The sequence below is a fragment of the Thyridium curvatum genome, assembly GCF_004353045.1.
Source record: "Thyridium curvatum strain D216 chromosome Unknown NODE_121_length_78225_cov_84.765794, whole genome shotgun sequence".
NCBI classification, from domain to species: Eukaryota; Fungi; Ascomycota; class Sordariomycetes; order Thyridiales; family Thyridiaceae; genus Thyridium; species Thyridium curvatum.
Genome location: NW_022156876.1, coordinates 13,388 through 30,843, shown reverse-complemented (window position 1 = coordinate 30,843; position 17,456 = coordinate 13,388). Strand labels below are relative to the sequence as shown.

Below are 17,456 nucleotides of genomic sequence, written 5' to 3'. Positions count from 1 at the left end.
CGTTTTGACTGTGAGGCTGTGCAATAGGCGGACTCGCAATACCAAAAAAAAAAAAGAGGTCGAGCTCTGATTTTGAGCCGCTAGGGCAGCTCGGCTGAGGCAGGGCAGGGGATTTCCCTACCTTGAAATACACCGTCCCAAAACACTCCCTCAAACGGTTGCTCCCCAAGTGAGAGGTTCGTTGGGGGGAGAGATAGCACCGGTCGAATTGGGCAGGTCAACGACGTGCGAGCGGCGTAGGGCGCAGGCGGCGGGGCAGTGAGAGGGAGTGGACGTTGGCTCCGCGTCTAACAATGCGCAAGGTGAATTGATAGAGAGGAAGTGTCGTGTCGATAGGAACAGAAGCTCTTGTCAAGGGCGGCCGTAGGAGCTTGGTGATATGTCAAGACGATCCCGGCATCTTTGCCACTGGGAGCTCTCTGGGGTGGAAGGGGAGGATGCAGCGAGAGATGCAAGCCTGTCTGGAGTTAAGCAAGCAGCAGCCGTGCAAGCATGGCGGACGAATGATCGTCGTCGCTGGTCCAGAGGCTGTAATCAAGTAAGAAATTCCTTGATAGGGCGGACTTGTCGAGAGAAGGATCTTGAACAATGGGTTGAGCGAAGTGACTGGTGGTGTGTATATGAATTTCTGGCCCGGGTGTTCAAACAATTAACTTGTACACCAACAAACCAGACTGAGAAGGGGCACGGGATACCTGAGGAAGACCCGTGCTGTAGCGGAGCGGGTGCCTATGGCCAGAGGTCTTCAGGCGGTATTTGCATATCTCGGTCGACATGTGGGACGGTGGGGCGCCCCCTGCACGACTAGACATGCGGTTGCGGGAACCCATTTTGAGATCCCAGTGAATCCCCCAGAGAAAGGGAGCGGTAGACGCAAATGGCAGCCAAATGCCAGCGGGCGGTGGCCTCCCAAATCACCCCAAATCAAGCCAGCGATCCCCAGCGAATTGCCAAGAGTGAGGCAGTGCACCTGCTGTGTGGGCCCACGGGCCTATCACCGGGCCCGCTACTGCAGGGATCCGGAGATGGGGGGGCAAGCGACGGATCGACCTGGGTAGTCTACTAGCAGGGGGGCTTCTGGGCCACCAAGCTGCCTCTTCTGACTCTGGGCCTTCTTTGACTTGGGCAGTCTAGAGCTGCATTCTAACCTTAACTTGTGCTGGCTGTACTCTGTAGACTCCACTTATCAGAAGTTGGTTGTTAGCCTCTCTGGCTTCCTCTTACCTACACGGCCATGCTTGGGGGTGAGGCGTGATACTTAGCTAGGCCTCCGGCAATGACGATGACGCTTGAAAGACAGACAACATCATCATCGTCGTGACCTGACCACCAGCCAGCCCGACCAGGCCGGCGCAGAGGCGGATGGCAACTCCAGCCACCATCCATGCGTAAACAACTTTGCCATCGCCCGTTCTATTGTATCCTCGGCGCAAGTGTTCCCGCTACCGTCTCGGGACCTACGGTACCAGACTACCTAGAGTGCTGTATCCTGTGCACCCGGCCGCCCGTCATCATGCCGATCGAAAAGGGCAATCCTCAGCAAGGAAACAAGCTGAGTCGTAGACACGCTTGTGCCACCTACTATTCGTCATGCGCAACGGCTCATCATTGTTTCTGAACTCCGACAGACACGGTAAAGGATCAAGAGAAGGCACAGCAGCTTACGGCTGGAACAGGTGGCCCGGTCATTACTCAGATGACAGACAAAGTCGAGAGCCACAACACGAGGCGGTCTGCCGCTTCCATTCACACGTGCGGGCATTGGCTTTGCTGCGTTGTTCCTCCGTGAGTCGAGGCCAACGAACTTCCGGCATTCCCTAGCCTCTGACTCCGGCCGGCGGACAGAGAGTCCAGGCTATCCGAAAAGCTATCAGCTGGATCCCGAGAGGGCAGTGCTCTTGGTATTTTTGCCTCCTCGCAATTCGTTGAGGAGTCCCTTTGTCTCCCTCCATCTATCAGTCCATCAATCTATCGCGGCGCATCGTCATTACAGACCGTCGACATCGGCTCGAGTAGGTAGGTGGCTGAATAAGGAATCTGAGGATGCAACCAACCGTCCCTCCCGCTGTCGACGCCCATCATCCATCATTGATCCCGCCCGGTCCTTCAGCCAACCCTGCCGCACATTCTTCCGTCTTCTTCCATCCCATAGTTACTTCGACCACCTGCCATCTGTGTTCGAGCACTGGCTCGGCGGTTTCGAAGTTCTGCTCTCGGCACTTGGCGGACGGGACCAGTGCTTCGCCATAACATAGTTACTCTACAAGTAGCTGGCTATTTTCGACGGTTCCGTTTCATGAAACGCTGTCGCTTTCGTGCCCATCCTGGCCCGACAGCCAATCAAGCGAGGCCCCGGAGGCATCCCTCCCATCGCATCCCAGATCTGGGCATCCGAGCGTTAGGGGATCTTTTGTTTGGCGCCAGGGTTCATTCACGTCACAGAATGAGCTCGAGTGCCGTGTGAGCCAATCCGGCCGCTTGGTAAAAAAAACCAATCCCATGATCTTCTCCATGTGTATGACCACATGTCTGATGGTTGGTTGGATGTCTTTAGTTCTCTCTAACTGCCCAAACGGTCCTCTCGCATGTGCAGAGTACCGAAGTACGTACTCCATCCTTGATAATGCCAGCCTCAGAAAATTTGCGTCGAGCCTGCATTAAAGAAATGTGGGTTGTGATAAGATCTGCCTTCGGTTACGAAAGTGGCTTGTTGGCGATACCTAGCCTGGACATCACAGAAAAACCTTGAATCTCGCTTTGAAGCCAGCTCTAGCCGCCACGACCAACCCAGACATGGGATATGATGTGATTGTCCCTGGATGCGCAAACAGGTCGTGCACAAAACTAGAGAATAGGGGCTGTCACGGTATTGATCAACATTGGGCCAGAATCAACCGAGCTTGTTAGGTGGTGCTGCGCCAGAGGACAAGCAACTAAAGTGAACAAGATCGTTGATCGCATGGGTCCTCGAGCTATTTGTCTTTGTACAAGTACTGTATTGGGAGAACCCTGTCGTCATGTACATACAATGTTTGCTTGACAGGCATCATTCCGCGCGCCGGAGATGAGAGACGACACGCGCGCTCGGCGACCGCCCTGGAAGGGGATAATGCATCAACCGTCGCAATATCTCGAGGCAGATCCATCGATTCTTTCATATTTCTGGCATGCGGCATTCAGCTGTTCATGTTCGCATAGGAGGCATATGAATGTCTTGGCAGCAATGCTGTGCCCGCCCTGGTCTGGAACCGTCAATCTGGGACGCCTTCAGACGGATGATGCGGTACCCGAGATCCGTAGAAACAACTTCGATCAATCCCTCCGCATACCTTGTCAGCCCTTCCAGAACTCTTCTTATTCGAAACGGACTCCTCTGCTTATCTCATCGGCACGTTATGATTGCTCAGCCTCGATTAAGTCGACTCTCATGCTTCATATTGGCCATCCTCTCTGATGCTCTCCCTGGCGCAGATCTCGTGGGGGCGCTTCATCTGGACTGTTTCCGGGCGAGTTGCATCGACGTCTGGCATAGAAGCACGCTTTTCTTCGTTGCCCAGTGCGACTGCCGCATGTCTGAGATGCGAGAAATGCCACAATTGAGCCCAAGGCCTGAGATCATGGCTCTAGCTTCCCACGGTCCACATTCCACAGGTTGGTTCTCCAGGCTCTGGGGACGAACATCATCCGTACGGGAGGTACCTACCTATCTACCTAGGTACCGACTTCTCGTGTCGATTACCTAGACCATGAGTCCATGACCAACTCGAAGTTTCTGCCCTCCAACAACAGAGTTTCCTGTGAGAGGCCTCTTGCAAGCGCTTTTCGCAAAGAGGCATTGAGGCGGAGCACAAGACTATGGTCTTGGCAGTCCTCGTCGATGGGACGCTTATTTATCCTCCACCTCAACTCAACCTCCAACCGCCGCCCTCTATCGCCTCTCTGCCGCTGGCTGATGAGCATTTCTTCTTCTCCACAGGTGCACACTCTTGCCCTGTCGATCCTGCAGGACGGGTGGGTTTGCACTATGATTCCCAAGACTCATTGGTACCCGGAGGGAATGGGGATAGCTTCGTTCGTTGTCTCGAGTAATGTGATATGCGGCGTCGGCGCCAAGACTGGCCCTTCGATCAGTGTCGCGAGACGAGAGGCTACAATCACATGTTGTAGGAGAAATTGCCTCAAGATTAAAAAAAATTCTCTCCCTCTCGTTACGCCTGCCAAGAAGGCTCAAGATCGTCAAACCTCCATGTCAGAGTGAGGGGGTTCTGCAGGACGGGATGAGGCTGTGCTCTGCGAAGCGAAGGCGCCGGTCTTGCAACTTGGCTGCCACCGCTTTTGGGTCTCGCCGGTGAGAGAGAGCTCCCGTCCGTCGCTCCAAGGCAGATCTCCAGATTATTAGTCTCACTCCATTTCGCAAGACGTCTCGTCCCTCGAGCCGCAGTGGTCCATATATGCCAAGCTGTTACTAGATAACTATCTTGAGCCGGGCACCTGCCTTTCACGGCCTCAACTGCCGTCAGCCAAGTCTCCCTAGATCTTCTCGGTCAGTGTCGTGATTCTTGATGGTGACATTGTCACTCCTCAAGACCAAGTACTTGTAGGTCCGAGTCCTGCCACCTCACCGCCGCTCCCTCTCCATGCCTTGGTCAACACGATGGTGGAGACACCGGCTGCCCTCCCGAACCTTGATATTACAGTAGTGCCGACGCTTGTTCGTTAGGAAGAAAAGTCTCCTTCGTAATAGACGAGGAAGCTGGGGGCTGGTCGTACTTCGTACTCCACTTTCCAGAGCAACCTTGATATGCAAAGTCTGAACTGCACTTCGATACGACTATCTCGACGTTGTTTCTTGGCATCGGGTGCTGAAGACGTTGCCTGGCTCCCCAACCACCCGGACGAGCTACTTGTACAGCGCCATTAGACAAACACAACAACACGACGGATCATTGCCAAGAAGATGGCGATGCCATTGGGCTCATCTACACTAGATAATCTTAGTCTTTGCGATCTCTCGCGTCTCGTTCCCCCTTTAGGTATCCCGTAGTGACATCTGCGTTCTTTTTGTTTCCCCCCTAAACTACCTACCGCCTGCCCAGATCGACCTCCCGCACAAGGACCATATCACTGTCCGCGTCACGCCCGCTACTCGTCGTACTCGTACTGGCACTGGCGCCAGCGAACGGACCGACGGCGAGGCGAAGCACTCCTGCCCAGAACTCCGCCACGATCTCGCTGAGCTCATCCCCGGTCTGCTTGAAGTCCGGGAAGGCGTTGACCTCGAGCAGCCAGGCCGTGCCCGCCGCGTCGACGAGGAAGTCGAGCCCGTAGACCTCGAACGCGCCGGGCAGGGGCTGGAAGTGCACCACCATGCCCCTGGCCGCCGCCTCGAAGATCTCGCCCGCCACGTCGCAGATCTGCGCAAAGATGGACTCCTTGGATATCGCTGCCTTGGTGGTAGTAGCAGTAGCAGTAGCAGATCCGTCCGGCAGGTCCGGCAGGTCCCAGAACCGCGCGACGGCGCCCTCCCTGGCGGCGCCCGAGCCGTCCTCCTTCTGCAGGCAGGTGTTGGTGAGGTGCGCGTCGAGGTTGCCGTTGCTGCTGCCGTCGTCGTCGTCGCCGCCGCCTTCCCACGGCGCGGCGTAGGGCTTGCCCGCGAAGAGGGCGAGCATGGGGCGGAAGACGTGCACCTTCATGGCCCCCGTGCACAGGACGTACGTGCGGACGTGGAACTTGCGGTTCTGCATGCCCGGCAGCAGCAGGGGCGGGTGGATGTAAGGCTGAGCCACAAAGTGTCGTAGGTGCGACGTCGTGATGTATTCCTTGCCCTCGTCAGCGTCGTCTTCGTCGCCATCTCCGCCGGCCCCGTTCTGCGATGTATTGTCTTCGTCGTCCTCGTCGTCGCTGTCCGGCTGATCTTCCTCCCAGGCGTCGAATATGCCTTGCAGCTCCTCCATAGTGTGGAACAGCTTGATCCCCTGGCCGCGGTCGCTCATGCCCGGCTTCAGAATCCACCACTCCTTCGACGACGACGACGACGACGACGGCGATGACGACGAACCCTGACCGAGGCCTCCTCCTCCTCCTACTGCTCCCGTCTCCCCCGGCTCCTCGACCTCGTCCTCCTCCGGGCCCCCCTCCTCGTTCTTCTCCAAGCTCGCCCTGAGGTCGAACGCCTCTACCAGCGCGTCGTCCAGAAACTCCGCGTAGTCCACCTCGAACGCCTCGCTGCGCTTGACGTGCGTCTTGAGCACCGAGTCCGGGTGCTTCGCGACCCAGTGGTCCACCGTCGACGACAGGAAGTGCTTCCGGATCAGCGCCTTGCGGATCATGTAGCTGTTGACCAGCGATGTGGCCGGGTGCGTGGCGGCGTGCTCGAAGTCTATGCTCTCGTAGGGGCTGATCTGCAGGACCTTCGCATCGGGACTCGGCAGGAGCGAAGGTAGGGATATCGCGCAGTCCGATGATTCTGTCGTCGGGGTCGGCGGTGTCAGGAGGGTGTATCGTTCCTTGGGCAGGAGCTTCTCGAAGGCGGAGAGGATGAGCGGTTGTACGTAGGCGTCCTCATAGTCGATGAGGGCGTAGATGTGGTCCGGGTCTTTCTTCTCATCTGCGGGCTTGGGTCGGCTTGCAAGCGCTTTCTGGCTGGGTTCCCTACAAGTGACGGCGATCAGTCAGGGTGTATACTCTATATTTCAATGCAGACTATGCGATGGACAGAGAGCCAGAGTCGTGTACGGCTCTTTGTGTATGTTGTCTTTGGGTTCTAGTGGTCGTATCTAGAGATGTCTATTCCAAGTCCCTTTCGAGTCTATCATAGCCCATGCTCCATGTTTTGAACTCCCGACAGCCAGACTTCGCCAAAAGCTTCCCCGCCTGACGGACTCCTGAGAAAATGCAGATGCATATCGCAAAATGGACTGGATTGCCAACTTACAGCTCCAGCTCCTGGCCGTGCAGATGCGTCGCTGCGGCCCAAAAGTTCGCCTTGATAGCCGTGACACTTTGGGTGCCGTTAGTTTTGGATGACTCTACCACCTCGACAAACAAACCCCTTTGAACGGACAGGAGAGTCCCAAAACAGAAACAACTCACCTCGTAAACCCTTCCTTGACAGCCCACCCGTCGTTCCCAGGCGGCGCCTCCTCCACGCTGCGGTACACATCCGTGAACCTGGGCGCCCACTTGAAGTGCTTGTGCACATGCTGGCTCGACGCCGCGGCCGCCCCGCCGTCGCCACCGTCACCATTCGCAGCAGCAGCAGCAGCGACCTCGCCGTCCCGCCCCTCCCGTATCCTCTCCTCCGCCTCGTCCTCGTCCCCGCCGTCGCCCCCCTCGACGGCCTGGAAGCACCCGCCCTCGCTCCAGTAGTTCTGCAGCATCCCCGTCCACAGCGTCCGGTGCGTGTCCACGCCTTCCACGAGCGGCACGTTGACGCTGTACACGTCGACCGAGCCGTCGGCCGGGAACTGCGCCGCGAGCCGCTCGATGACCCGGACGGCGTGCCTCGTCGCCGCGCCCACGACCTCCGGGTCGTGGTTGCGCGTGAAGAAGGCGTAGCTCAGCGCGACCGCCCGCCGGCGGCAGACGGCCGCCTCGATGGCGCCGCCCAGGGTCCCGCTGCTCAGCGCGAACACGGCCGTCGTGTTGCGGCCGTAGTTGGGGCCCGAGACGACGAGGTCGACGGCGCCGCGCTCGCGGAAGAAGTGGTGCAGCCCGATCTGCACGCAGCTCGCGGGCGTGCCGTCGACGAGCACCCACTCCTCCGGGGCCTGCTCGCCGGGGCTCGACCGCCGCCAGGGCCGCGCGTGCGTCGACCCGTCGTCGGTGGCGCCGGGCAGGCCCGCCGGGACCGGGGAGGCGGCTTCCGTCGGCGGGCGGTAGTACGTGGGCCGCACGGTGTGGCCTATGAGGTGCGCCTTGCCGATCCAGGAGCGCTGGGTGTGCGGCAGGCAGACCGAGACGGTGTGGCCGGCGGCCTGGAGGGCGCGCACGAGGGCGTGGACGTAGGGCGACGAGTGCGGGCTCGGGGGCCCGTCGTCGTTGGTCACGAGGATGTGCATCTTGGCTCTGGCGGGTGGTGTATGTGTGTTCAAGGAGAAGTATGTAGTACGAGAGAGGCGCAAAATGCGCTTTGGGAGGAGAGTGGATAGAAAATGACGTGACGATCCGGTGTTCGGAGCCGCTCTGTCATCGAGGATAAGCCAATTGACACGGTCACGATGGGCAAATCATAGATATAGAGACAGAAGAGAAAAATGTATGCCGCGGAGGAAAACGTCTTCTTTTTGTTCATGCAATCGAGGCTATCCCAACCTATGAATAAGGCCAAGCAGTTTGGATCCTCTCATATTGTAAAAGTGCACAAAAGCGGGGGCGGGGCTAGCCACGTCTGAAGGCTTGGGACGCGCCGGCTTGGACAGCATTGTCTGGTCTTCTCAACCTGAATTCCGAAGAGGTTCCTAGAGTGGTAGCGAATCGATGTTGAGTGGAGGGGACTGGTGGTATGTGATGTTAAGGGACATAAAGTGTGTCACATTATATAATCCTGCGAGCCTTGTCAACAGCATCGTCAACGTTTGGGTCATAGCTCAACATGGGATATGTCGAACGGCATCAAAGACCGAGACCGAATTCCTGTCATATCACACCCAGCCCACCTTGAAGGTTTCCCAAGAAGACAAGGTCCGTCATTGATTGACATGCAAAAGACAAATAAGTTGCCTTGGCCCATGTGACTAAAGGTCTACCTAAAAAAAAAGTGCAAATCATTGTGGGAATCTCTGATCCGTATAACTTCATGACCGTCCAGAATGCCGATACCCATATGTCTCCCAACTCTAGTCGAACTCCCATGTACTACACAATATCTTTGTGTGTCTTTTCTGTCGCTTTCCCAAAAGTACTGAGGCATCGAATAACCCATCGCAAAATCATGTACTAAAAGACAGTCCACATGAGGATGCCGCGGTATGAATGGTGGATAATAGTCCAAGGGCGGTAAAGTCCCGCTCAAACAGACCGAATCTGTTGTTTACAGAGTATGTGAAGTGCGGGCGCGCTTGGCCGGGGCGACAGATCCCAGGTCCGCAGCCGCTCGCTTCTGACCAGCTCCTCCAGTGCTGCTCTTGGAGCGGCGCCAGCCATCGAATGGACTCCGCTTAGAAGAACCGCCGCGAGTGGCCTTGACAGGCGTCAGGTCGTCCGCGGCCTTGTGACCCGATCGAGTGGCGCGCATAGTAGAAGGTGGTGAGACAGGCGCGAACTTGGGAGCCTCCGGGGTGCCAGGGAATTTGGTGGCAAGCTTAGCGGGCGTCTGCGGTAGCTCCTCTTGCTCGTCTTGAACCTGGTCCTCCTCGATGTCGGTCGCAGCCTCTTCCTCGTCGAGTTCTTCGGGTGCTTTTCCCTTGGTGGGGAACAGCAGGCGAGGTTTGATGGATGATCGCGTGAAGCGTTTGGGCTGACTCGACTCGATCGCTTCCTCGGTTGCGACATCGCTCTCGGCGCCCTCGGCTTCGTCCCCAAACTTGCGGAAAATCTTCTTTCCTCGGCTGCAAAGAAATATTAGTACAAACCCTCAAGATATTTACATTCAACAAGAGGAGCATTCGGAATTTGCTTACAAGACATAGACTAGACCATCGTCTCGATGGACGGCCTCGTCCACACTCTGCGCACCTTCGCCAGGAATAGAGACGTGGTTGCGCTTGCTCCGGCGCTTGGAGGGCTCGGGAGCAGGTGCTGCACCATGGCCATAGAAGGGGTTGTCGAGCGACTTGTCGACCTCGGGAATCCTCTCTCGAGTGTCGGTGAAGATCTGGATCGGCTCCTCTTCCTCGATGGCGGTAAAGCTGTCCAGGGAGAAACCGGTGTACTTCTTGGCGCGCTTCTTCTTGCTGGCGGTGGGCGTGCTGTGGTCGGGGATCACATCCTCCTCACCGTGGAAAAGATTCCGTGCGATTGCCGCAATGTTGGCCTCATTCTGCGCGGACGTTTGTTTCCGAGCCGGGGTTTTGGAGGGTGTCGGGAGCATGCCGGCATTTGCCGCCCGGTTCTGGCGCGACTCAGTCTTGCCGTGCAGACCCAGAGATGCAGCGGCGTTGGCGGTGCTCTCGGCGGTCAGCTGGCCAGATGCGCGTCGGATCGAGTCCACGGCAGGAAAGCGCTTCTTCTTGGGAGAGGCGGCAGGAGACATGGCGTTGAAATCGCGTCTTGATGACTGAGGGGAGCGAGGATGTTGTGGTTGGCGCTTGGAAGATGATGTGGGAGAAGGAGTTCGCGCAGTCGAGGTTTGTTGTTGTTGTGATGATAGTCGAGCCGACTTGCGCGGAGAAAAAGGTTCCCAGGAATCGCTGTAGCCGTGCTTGGGAGTGGGAGGGGTGTGGATGTTGTGGGAAGGAGAGGGAGTTGTTGCTGTTGGCGTGTCCATGGTGAAGTAGAGTGGTGCAAGCCGGGTGGCTTGGCTTGGGTTGGTTGGTGAAGTAATGGCAAGCTCTTTGTCCCTTCACCAGGCCGAATCCACACCGCAACTTGGGTCCGAAAGGGTGTTGTGTTCAAAACGAGGTTGGAATAAAAAAGGGTGGTGCTCTCAGTCAGTGACCGAGAAGTAGGAACTGGTGAGGATCTGAGTTGCACGATTGTTGCTCGGACTTGCGACCAAGGGGCGATAAGGGCTGGCTGGACGTCGAAGACCTCAAAGCTTTCAAAACAAAGCCGGAGACGCAAGGAAAGACAAAAGATACAAGAGTCTAAAGATAATGCGTTGAGGAAAAGAATCAAGGGTATTTCAAAGCATTAGCCAATTAAGCAAAGAGCTCAAACTGTACTGGTGCATTATCGTGGTTGCAAAGGGAAGAGAAAGTGTTGGTGGTTTGCGATGATACGATGGAGTTGGGGGGAGAAATTGCATCGAGGCGGAGAGAGGGAGCGAGGAGGCTGGTGCTGTCCTGCTCCCAGGTTGGTTGGGTGGCCCTGCTCCTGACTGTGACACCCCCTGCTGTGGCCGTTACCAGCCACCTGTAAAACGACCTCGGGACCTGTACCACACCACTACAAGGCCCCCCTGCCACGCCGCTTCAGTGCGGCCCGTGCTTTTTGGGTACCGAATTTTGCCCTGGAGATTAAAGCGAAACGCGTCTGGTGATGTCAACCGCGTTTTTCTGGACCCGTTAGGCCGTTGCCCCACTGCATTGGACGCGTCGCGGCGGGCCAATCCCCCGCCAGGGCTGGCCAGGGCTGCTGGCAACCCCTCCTTGTCACCATGTGCTGGTGTACTGGCACCCAATCCTGGACCTCCACACAAGCAGGCTTCGAGCTTTGCGGCGCAAAAAAGGGTCCCTTGGATGTACGGAGTGTACGTATGTGTAAACAACAACACACAACGTCATCCCTTTGAATGGTTTCCTTGTTTCACAGTCGCTAGCAACATTGCTGCCCAGATTCCACAATTCCCCTACACTACAACCAGGCCCTTGCAGCAGCAAATCCACGACACGCTCTCGCCGGCCATGGACTCGTCCGATCTCTTCACCTCGTCCCCGGCAAAAGCAGACCCTGCTTCCGACTCCGAGGACGGGCCCAAGACCCCGACCAATCAGAATGTGCGATTCGACGCAGAGGAGGTGCGCGAGGCCGCCCTGCGGCGAGAGTTGGAAGGCGTGCGCAACATCAACGAAGTCATCGAGGGCGTGCTGGGGACTCTGGAGCGGGCCAAGGGCAACATGAATGTAGGGCTCACCGGCGACAGCTCACACACATCTCGATACCTAAGGCGCATCATACTAAACTAAGACTTGTAGAATGTCTCTCAGACGGTGAACAATGCGTCAACCTTGCTCAATACCTGGACGAGGATATTGTCGCAAACCGAACACAACCAGCGCTTGATACTCAACCCGGAGTTCAAGGGCGCGACACAGGACCTGCTGGAGATAGAAAGCGAGAACCTGCGCAAGCAGCAGGAGGCGGAGCGCAAGGCCGAGGAGCTGGAGCGCCGAAGGGAAGCCGCCCGCCGGAAGGCCGAGGAGGACGAGCGACAGAGACTAGTGGCTCCCTCTTCGACTTCGTCGAGTAGAGGACTCGCTCGGGGAACTAGATCGCGTGGAAGAGTGTACTCCCGGGGCTCAGGCATCGGCCGCGGAGGCAGCACGAGCGGATCGATGTCGGACACCAGCACATCAAGTCTGCAGCGCACACGGAGCGGGTCAGGCATAGGAAGGGGTTTCGGTGGCACGAGAGGAACGCGGGGAAGAGGTGTCAGGTAAACGCCGTCCAGCTTCCGAGGTGCCATTACCAATAACTAGCTCATGAAGTCAATGATACCATGCCTATACCCAACAAATGCTGTGGCCAAATATCCCTGCCCAGACCCAGAATGCAAAATATTGTTTCATGTACAAAGTGCACGCTGCCCTCCCTGGTTCATGTCTTCTTTTTGAAGAAGTCACTCATCTTCTTCATGCCGCTCACATTGACCTTTTTCAGGTCTCTGACACCACGGCTCTCGTTGGCCTTCTTCCTCTTCTCCTCCTCTTCCTTCTTGCGCCGCTTCTCGGCACGCTCTTCATCCTCTTCGTCGCGGTTCCGTTTCCTGGAGAAGTCCGACGCCGAACGTGCTAGCGTGGCTTCTTGCCGCAGCTTAGCCAGCCTGGTTGTGTATTCTTCCAGGGGCGCCATGTCCATGGTCTTCTGGCTGCTCAGCTTCTCCTTCAGGATCGTCGCCAGTATCGGCGGGACGTAGCGAGAGCAGATGAAGTTGAAGGCGATCTTGAGCGACTGAAGATTGACGATCTCGGGTGACGCTTGCATGGCGGTAGTGACTTCGTTGGCCGTCGCCTCGGTCTCGTCCGCGACCGAAGTTGCTGCCGTGGAGGCTGCAGATATCGAGCTGGCGGCGGTGTCAACCGTGGACACGGACGATTGTGAATCAGCAGACTCGTTCTGTGGTGTCGAGACTCCGCTCTCGGTATTGCTTTGTTCTGATGGTGTCGGCTTGGCTTGTGTACTCCTCACGCTGGAGACGGGGGCCTCCAGAGCCTTGGTGACAAACTTCTCCCTCAGACTCTTGGGCAAGCCAGCCTCGCTCAATCGCTTGGCTTTGGCCAAGACCACCTCCACGAGTTTGTCTTCGTTCAACCGGAACATCGACTCGTCCCCAGCCTCCACGGTGTCGCAAGCAGCCGCCATCCTGGCCTCCAGCAGCTTTCGCGTCGCCTCCCACCGCAGTATCTCTGACATGTGAGAGTCTTCTTGAGGGAGCGACTCGAAATGGTCGTCGCTGGACAGGAACATGCGCTTGGGCGGATCGGCCTTGGTCGACACTTGTGCCGCCAGAGCAGGGAGGACGAGGAACACGGGATCGATGGAGGAGGCAACGTAGAGCTCGGCGCTCTTTGTGATTTGCGCCTCTGTTGTCTTCTTGTCGCCATCCTTGCCTGTGCTGGTTCCCTCAAGGAGCCAGCTCCTGGGGCTCGTTCGCGGGGCGGACACCTTGGTGAACTCGTAGATGCCGGATGTTGGACACACGAGATATCGCGCTGGCTTGGAAGTCCTTGGGTTCGGGAGTGAGACGACGCGGGCTTCTGACGATGCCCTTTCTGGCAGCACAAACAGCTTTTCTGGGTTTTCGTTCGCAGCAGGCAATGTGTATCTGGAGGTTGTGGAGGCCGAGCTCGAGGACTTGGCAGCCGATGCGGTTGCGCCGCCTTTGGACCTCGTTCTCGCCATGATGTCCCAGACGGTCAATCGGTTTGAATTGTGGCGATGAACTCGTAGCGAAAGATCATCGAACTCCAAGAAAAAGTAGGGCTATGCCAAAATTGCCAATTGCTGATTCTGGTCTCACTGCAAGGGAGTGAGTGAGGTTCTTGATGTACAGGGCTTGAGGAGCGAGACTAAACCCCAGAACACGCTTAGGACGCGTCGCAATTAATGTAAAGCGAAACGCGTCCGATAAGCCCACCGCCTACCCCTTCGACTAGGTAGGTAGCAGACCGGGCAAACACCACACATCGATCAATCCACCAGTACATTCTCGGAATTGCTAGTGCCGTTTTTTTGCCAGTGGTGCTACCTTGATACAATCTGACATTTGCATTTTCAAACTACAGCGAAGAGAATTTGCCAGTGGCTCTTCAAAGGCAGTCGATCATCAGTTGCCCAGGCATTTCTTCCATCTCGACCACCCAGCGGCACTACTTTGAACCATTTGCAGCGTTTCGCCGGTCCTGTCTATTTGCTCACCAATTGGTGGCTCAAGACCATACTGCCGGGTTGCTATAGGCCCCAGGGTCGACGCCTACCAACTTTTCTGTCCTTTGGGACTGAGTCCACCCTCCCGGGGTATAAACAACAACAATCTCCTCGGCATCTTCACTGCGAACCTCGCACACAATGCGCCAGACGGTTGGTCTTGTGGAGCAGAGTAGATCATGACTTCAAGTGAGCCGGGAACCCATTTGCGACCGCTCGTTGTGAGCATGGACTGACTGTGGAACAGAGTCGACAGCGGCAGAGCCACAGTGGCCTCCGCGATCACCACACGAAGCTTTACTCGGCACGCCCGGCGGCCGCGAGAGGCTACGTCGCCTAGCTGAGCGAGGCTCACCGTCGCCTTCGCCGACCAAACTACGAGCATCCAGGAATACGGGCTCGATTCGTACGAGGGACACAGACTTCGAGGACGAGATCGGTGACCTGGACGACGATGACGACGAGGAGACGCTACAGTTGAAATTACAGGAAATACAGGCCAGGCTCAAGTTGAAGAAGCTACAAAAGACGCAACGGAGGGCGGATGCAAGTTCGGATCTGGAGAACGAGTCTGTGCCTCGAGCCAAGTCAGCGACCGGATCACACAGGTTCGAGGGAAGCCAGAGGCCGCAGCCGCAAACCCAACCACCCATCGAAGTCCCCGCTTCACCCGTGAGGCGCACCCAGGCGACGAATGAGAACATTCAGAGGTCTCCTAGCAGAGTGCTGCTGGGAATCGACAAAGGCCTGAAGGGCAAAGACGTCTCTTTGAAAAGGGCACCGAGCTCACGAAGGCCTCCGGACACGCGGGTCGGGCTAGAGTTGGAGGGATCCAGGACACCGAGTTCGGGACGTGCGAGCAGTTCGCAGGAGAACCACAGGCCGCTCAGCTTCAGCGAGCGACTAGCCTCGGCGAGGTCAGAGGAGATCAGCCGGAAAGACAAACAGGAGCGCATCCAGAAGCTTCGAAGTACAGCCTTTGGCGTCGGGCAGAATGAAACAGAGGAATATCGAGCCAAGGCAGTGGAACTTCCAAACGTTCCCATGAAAGCGCCGTCATACAGCCGAGATGAGATATTGGGGGTTGGCAACAAGCCCAAGACCGGGGGTTACCTGCAACGCAGCAAAACGGCGCCTGACGTGAGGCACAGGCCAATGAGCCAGGAACCTTCTTCAGAGGCCGATAACCCTTTCCACTCGCAATCATTAGACGGGGATATGAACGGCCAAAAGGAGGGAGGCGAAGGAGAAGCATCCTTTGAACCGTACTCCGGGCTGCACCTCTCCAAACGAATTCTCCCTCACAACGTGGTCACGCGGCAGATTGCGGGCAAGAAGACCTATCTAGTCCAAGATCTGTTGCGCCAGGTCAAGGCGCCCGACTTCTCGCTGCCTGACGTCGAGAGCGACATCGTTGTGTTCGCCATCGTAGCTGAGAAGTCCGAGCCCCAGTTCCACAAGCCTGTCGCTGACAGCGAGGGCAAGAAGAAAGTCAACCAACCCAGTGAGCGAAGCAAGTTCATGGTTGTCACCCTCGCCGATCTGGAGTACGAAATCGGCCTGTACCTCTTCAGCACAGGCTTCACCCGCTTCTACAAGCTCCCCATCGGCACCGTCGTCGCTATCCTGAACCCGGAGATCATGCCGCCGCCGCGCGGGCGTGAGGACACTGGCAAGTTCTCGCTGGTCATCAACTCCGACGGCGACACGATCCTCGAGATCGGCAACGCACGCGACATGGGCTGGTGCGAGTCGGTCAGGCGCGACGGCAAGCGCTGCAACTCGTGGGTCAACACCAGGAAGACCAAGCACTGCGAGTTCCACACCAACGAGGCGCTGCGCCGGGCGCGCACCGCGCGCAACGAGGTCAACCAGCTCAGCTTCGGCTTCGGCAGCAAGTACAAGAAGTCCAAGGTCATAGTGGACCTGGAGCCCGGCAGCCGGGAGCACAGGCTCTACAACGGTAAGCCGCCGCTCGAGGGCCACTACGACGCCGAGACGCAGAGCCGCTACTTCATCGCCGGCTCGGGCGGCGCCAACCACGCGAGCTCGGCCAGCCTGATCGACGGCGGCATGGCGGACAGGGCCGAGCGGGAGGAGGGGCTGAAGCGCCGCATCGCGGCCAAGGAGAAGGAGCGGGAGATCGCGCGCAAGCTGGGCGAGATGGGCGGCGGCGCGGGGAGGGAGTACATGCGCCGCGGTGGCGGTGGCGGTGGCGGAGGAGGAGGCGATCGCATCCCCGCCTCGTCTTCAGCGTCGTCCATGTCCAGCCTCCGGCCGCACGAGCCGCCGCCGCCGCCGCCGTCCTCGCAGCAGCGCGCCCTCGACGCCAAGGCGGCACTAGGTCTGCTCTCGCGGCCGCGCGACGCCCAGGTCCACCTCAGCCCCGTCAAGCGCAAGCGCTCCGAGTCGGCGCAGTCCGGCTCGACGGCCACTTCTGCTGCCGGCGGCCGGACGGGAGGCTTCGGCTGGGGCGGCAACCTCAAGGACAAGCTCGCGCGGATGAAGGACGGGGAGAGCCTGCGGCCGAGCAGCGCGGCCTCGAGGGTCGCGACGACGACGGCGACGGGCGGCGCCGACGTCGGTGGCCAGCCGGTGCGCAAGAAGACGCGGTTCGTCACGGAGAAGGGCATCCGCGAGGCGGGCAGGGAGAGCCTGGGCGGCGCGGAGCTTCCCCCGCCGCCGGGTGGTGGCAGTGGTGGGAGTGACAGCGCCGAGGAGAAGAAGAGGAAGAGAAGCATGATGGCGGCGAGGGCGGTGGCGCTGGACGATGATGATGACGACGAGGACTTGTTAGTTATTGTCTGACTGTCGTCCCTCTGGATCACGAAGCGTCTTTGGGAAGATATTGCCGTTTGGAGTTTTCATCACCGGATCACACAGGAGTATCGAATGGATTAGATGGAGGTTTATATGAGAGCTGGGCACATTAGACTGCCAGCTCCCTCCGTATCATGACTAGCATAATGCGATGAAACAAAGTTGATGAGATACAAAGATCGGCTCACATTCTGGGGTGGTCGCCAGCATTTGACAGCAAAAGCAAGAGATGCTGTACCGAATCCACTTTGAAGCTCTCACCTCTCAGACCAACCTTCAGGACTGAAGAAGTGGCGAGAGCGTCATTCACGTCTCGTCCGGCATGAGGCCGGCTTGCGAAGAACCAACGTGAGTTGATCAAGAGTTGTGGACTCGTAACGGAGAAATAG

General features: G+C 57.7%; 5 protein-coding genes across 5 annotated transcripts; 2 read left to right on the top strand and 3 right to left on the bottom strand.

The window, feature by feature from the left end:
* Positions 1-4,917: 4,917 nt before the first annotated feature.
* On the bottom strand, positions 4,918-8,060 carry E0L32_011845 (uncharacterized protein; the record flags this gene model as incomplete). Its single annotated transcript, XM_031134619.1, has 4 exons — positions 4,918-4,984; positions 5,086-6,651; positions 6,935-7,000; positions 7,093-8,060. 4 exons carry the CDS (start codon positions 8,058-8,060, stop codon positions 4,918-4,920), a joined length of 2,667 nt encoding a protein of 888 aa, XP_030999786.1.
* Positions 8,061-9,031: 971 nt separating this feature from the next.
* Positions 9,032-10,426, bottom strand: E0L32_011844 (uncharacterized protein; the record flags this gene model as incomplete). Its single annotated transcript, XM_031134618.1, has 2 exons — positions 9,032-9,548; positions 9,621-10,426. The coding sequence occupies 2 exons, from the start codon at positions 10,424-10,426 to the stop codon at positions 9,032-9,034; spliced, it is 1,323 nt and encodes a 440-aa protein (XP_030999785.1).
* An 831-nt stretch (positions 10,427-11,257) lies between these two features.
* E0L32_011843 (uncharacterized protein) lies at positions 11,258-12,260 on the top strand (the record flags this gene model as incomplete). Its single annotated transcript, XM_031134617.1, has 3 exons — positions 11,258-11,354; positions 11,413-11,723; positions 11,796-12,260. The coding sequence occupies 3 exons, from the start codon at positions 11,258-11,260 to the stop codon at positions 12,258-12,260; spliced, it is 873 nt and encodes a 290-aa protein (XP_030999784.1).
* Positions 12,261-12,417: 157 nt separating this feature from the next.
* On the bottom strand, positions 12,418-13,722 carry E0L32_011842 (uncharacterized protein; the record flags this gene model as incomplete). Its single annotated transcript, XM_031134616.1, has 1 exon — positions 12,418-13,722. One exon carries the CDS (start codon positions 13,720-13,722, stop codon positions 12,418-12,420), a length of 1,305 nt encoding a protein of 434 aa, XP_030999783.1.
* A 666-nt stretch (positions 13,723-14,388) lies between these two features.
* On the top strand, positions 14,389-17,055 carry E0L32_011841 (uncharacterized protein; the record flags this gene model as incomplete). Its single annotated transcript, XM_031134615.1, has 2 exons — positions 14,389-14,404; positions 14,495-17,055. The coding sequence occupies 2 exons, from the start codon at positions 14,389-14,391 to the stop codon at positions 17,053-17,055; spliced, it is 2,577 nt and encodes an 858-aa protein (XP_030999782.1).
* Between the last annotated feature and the right edge of the window lie 401 nt (positions 17,056-17,456).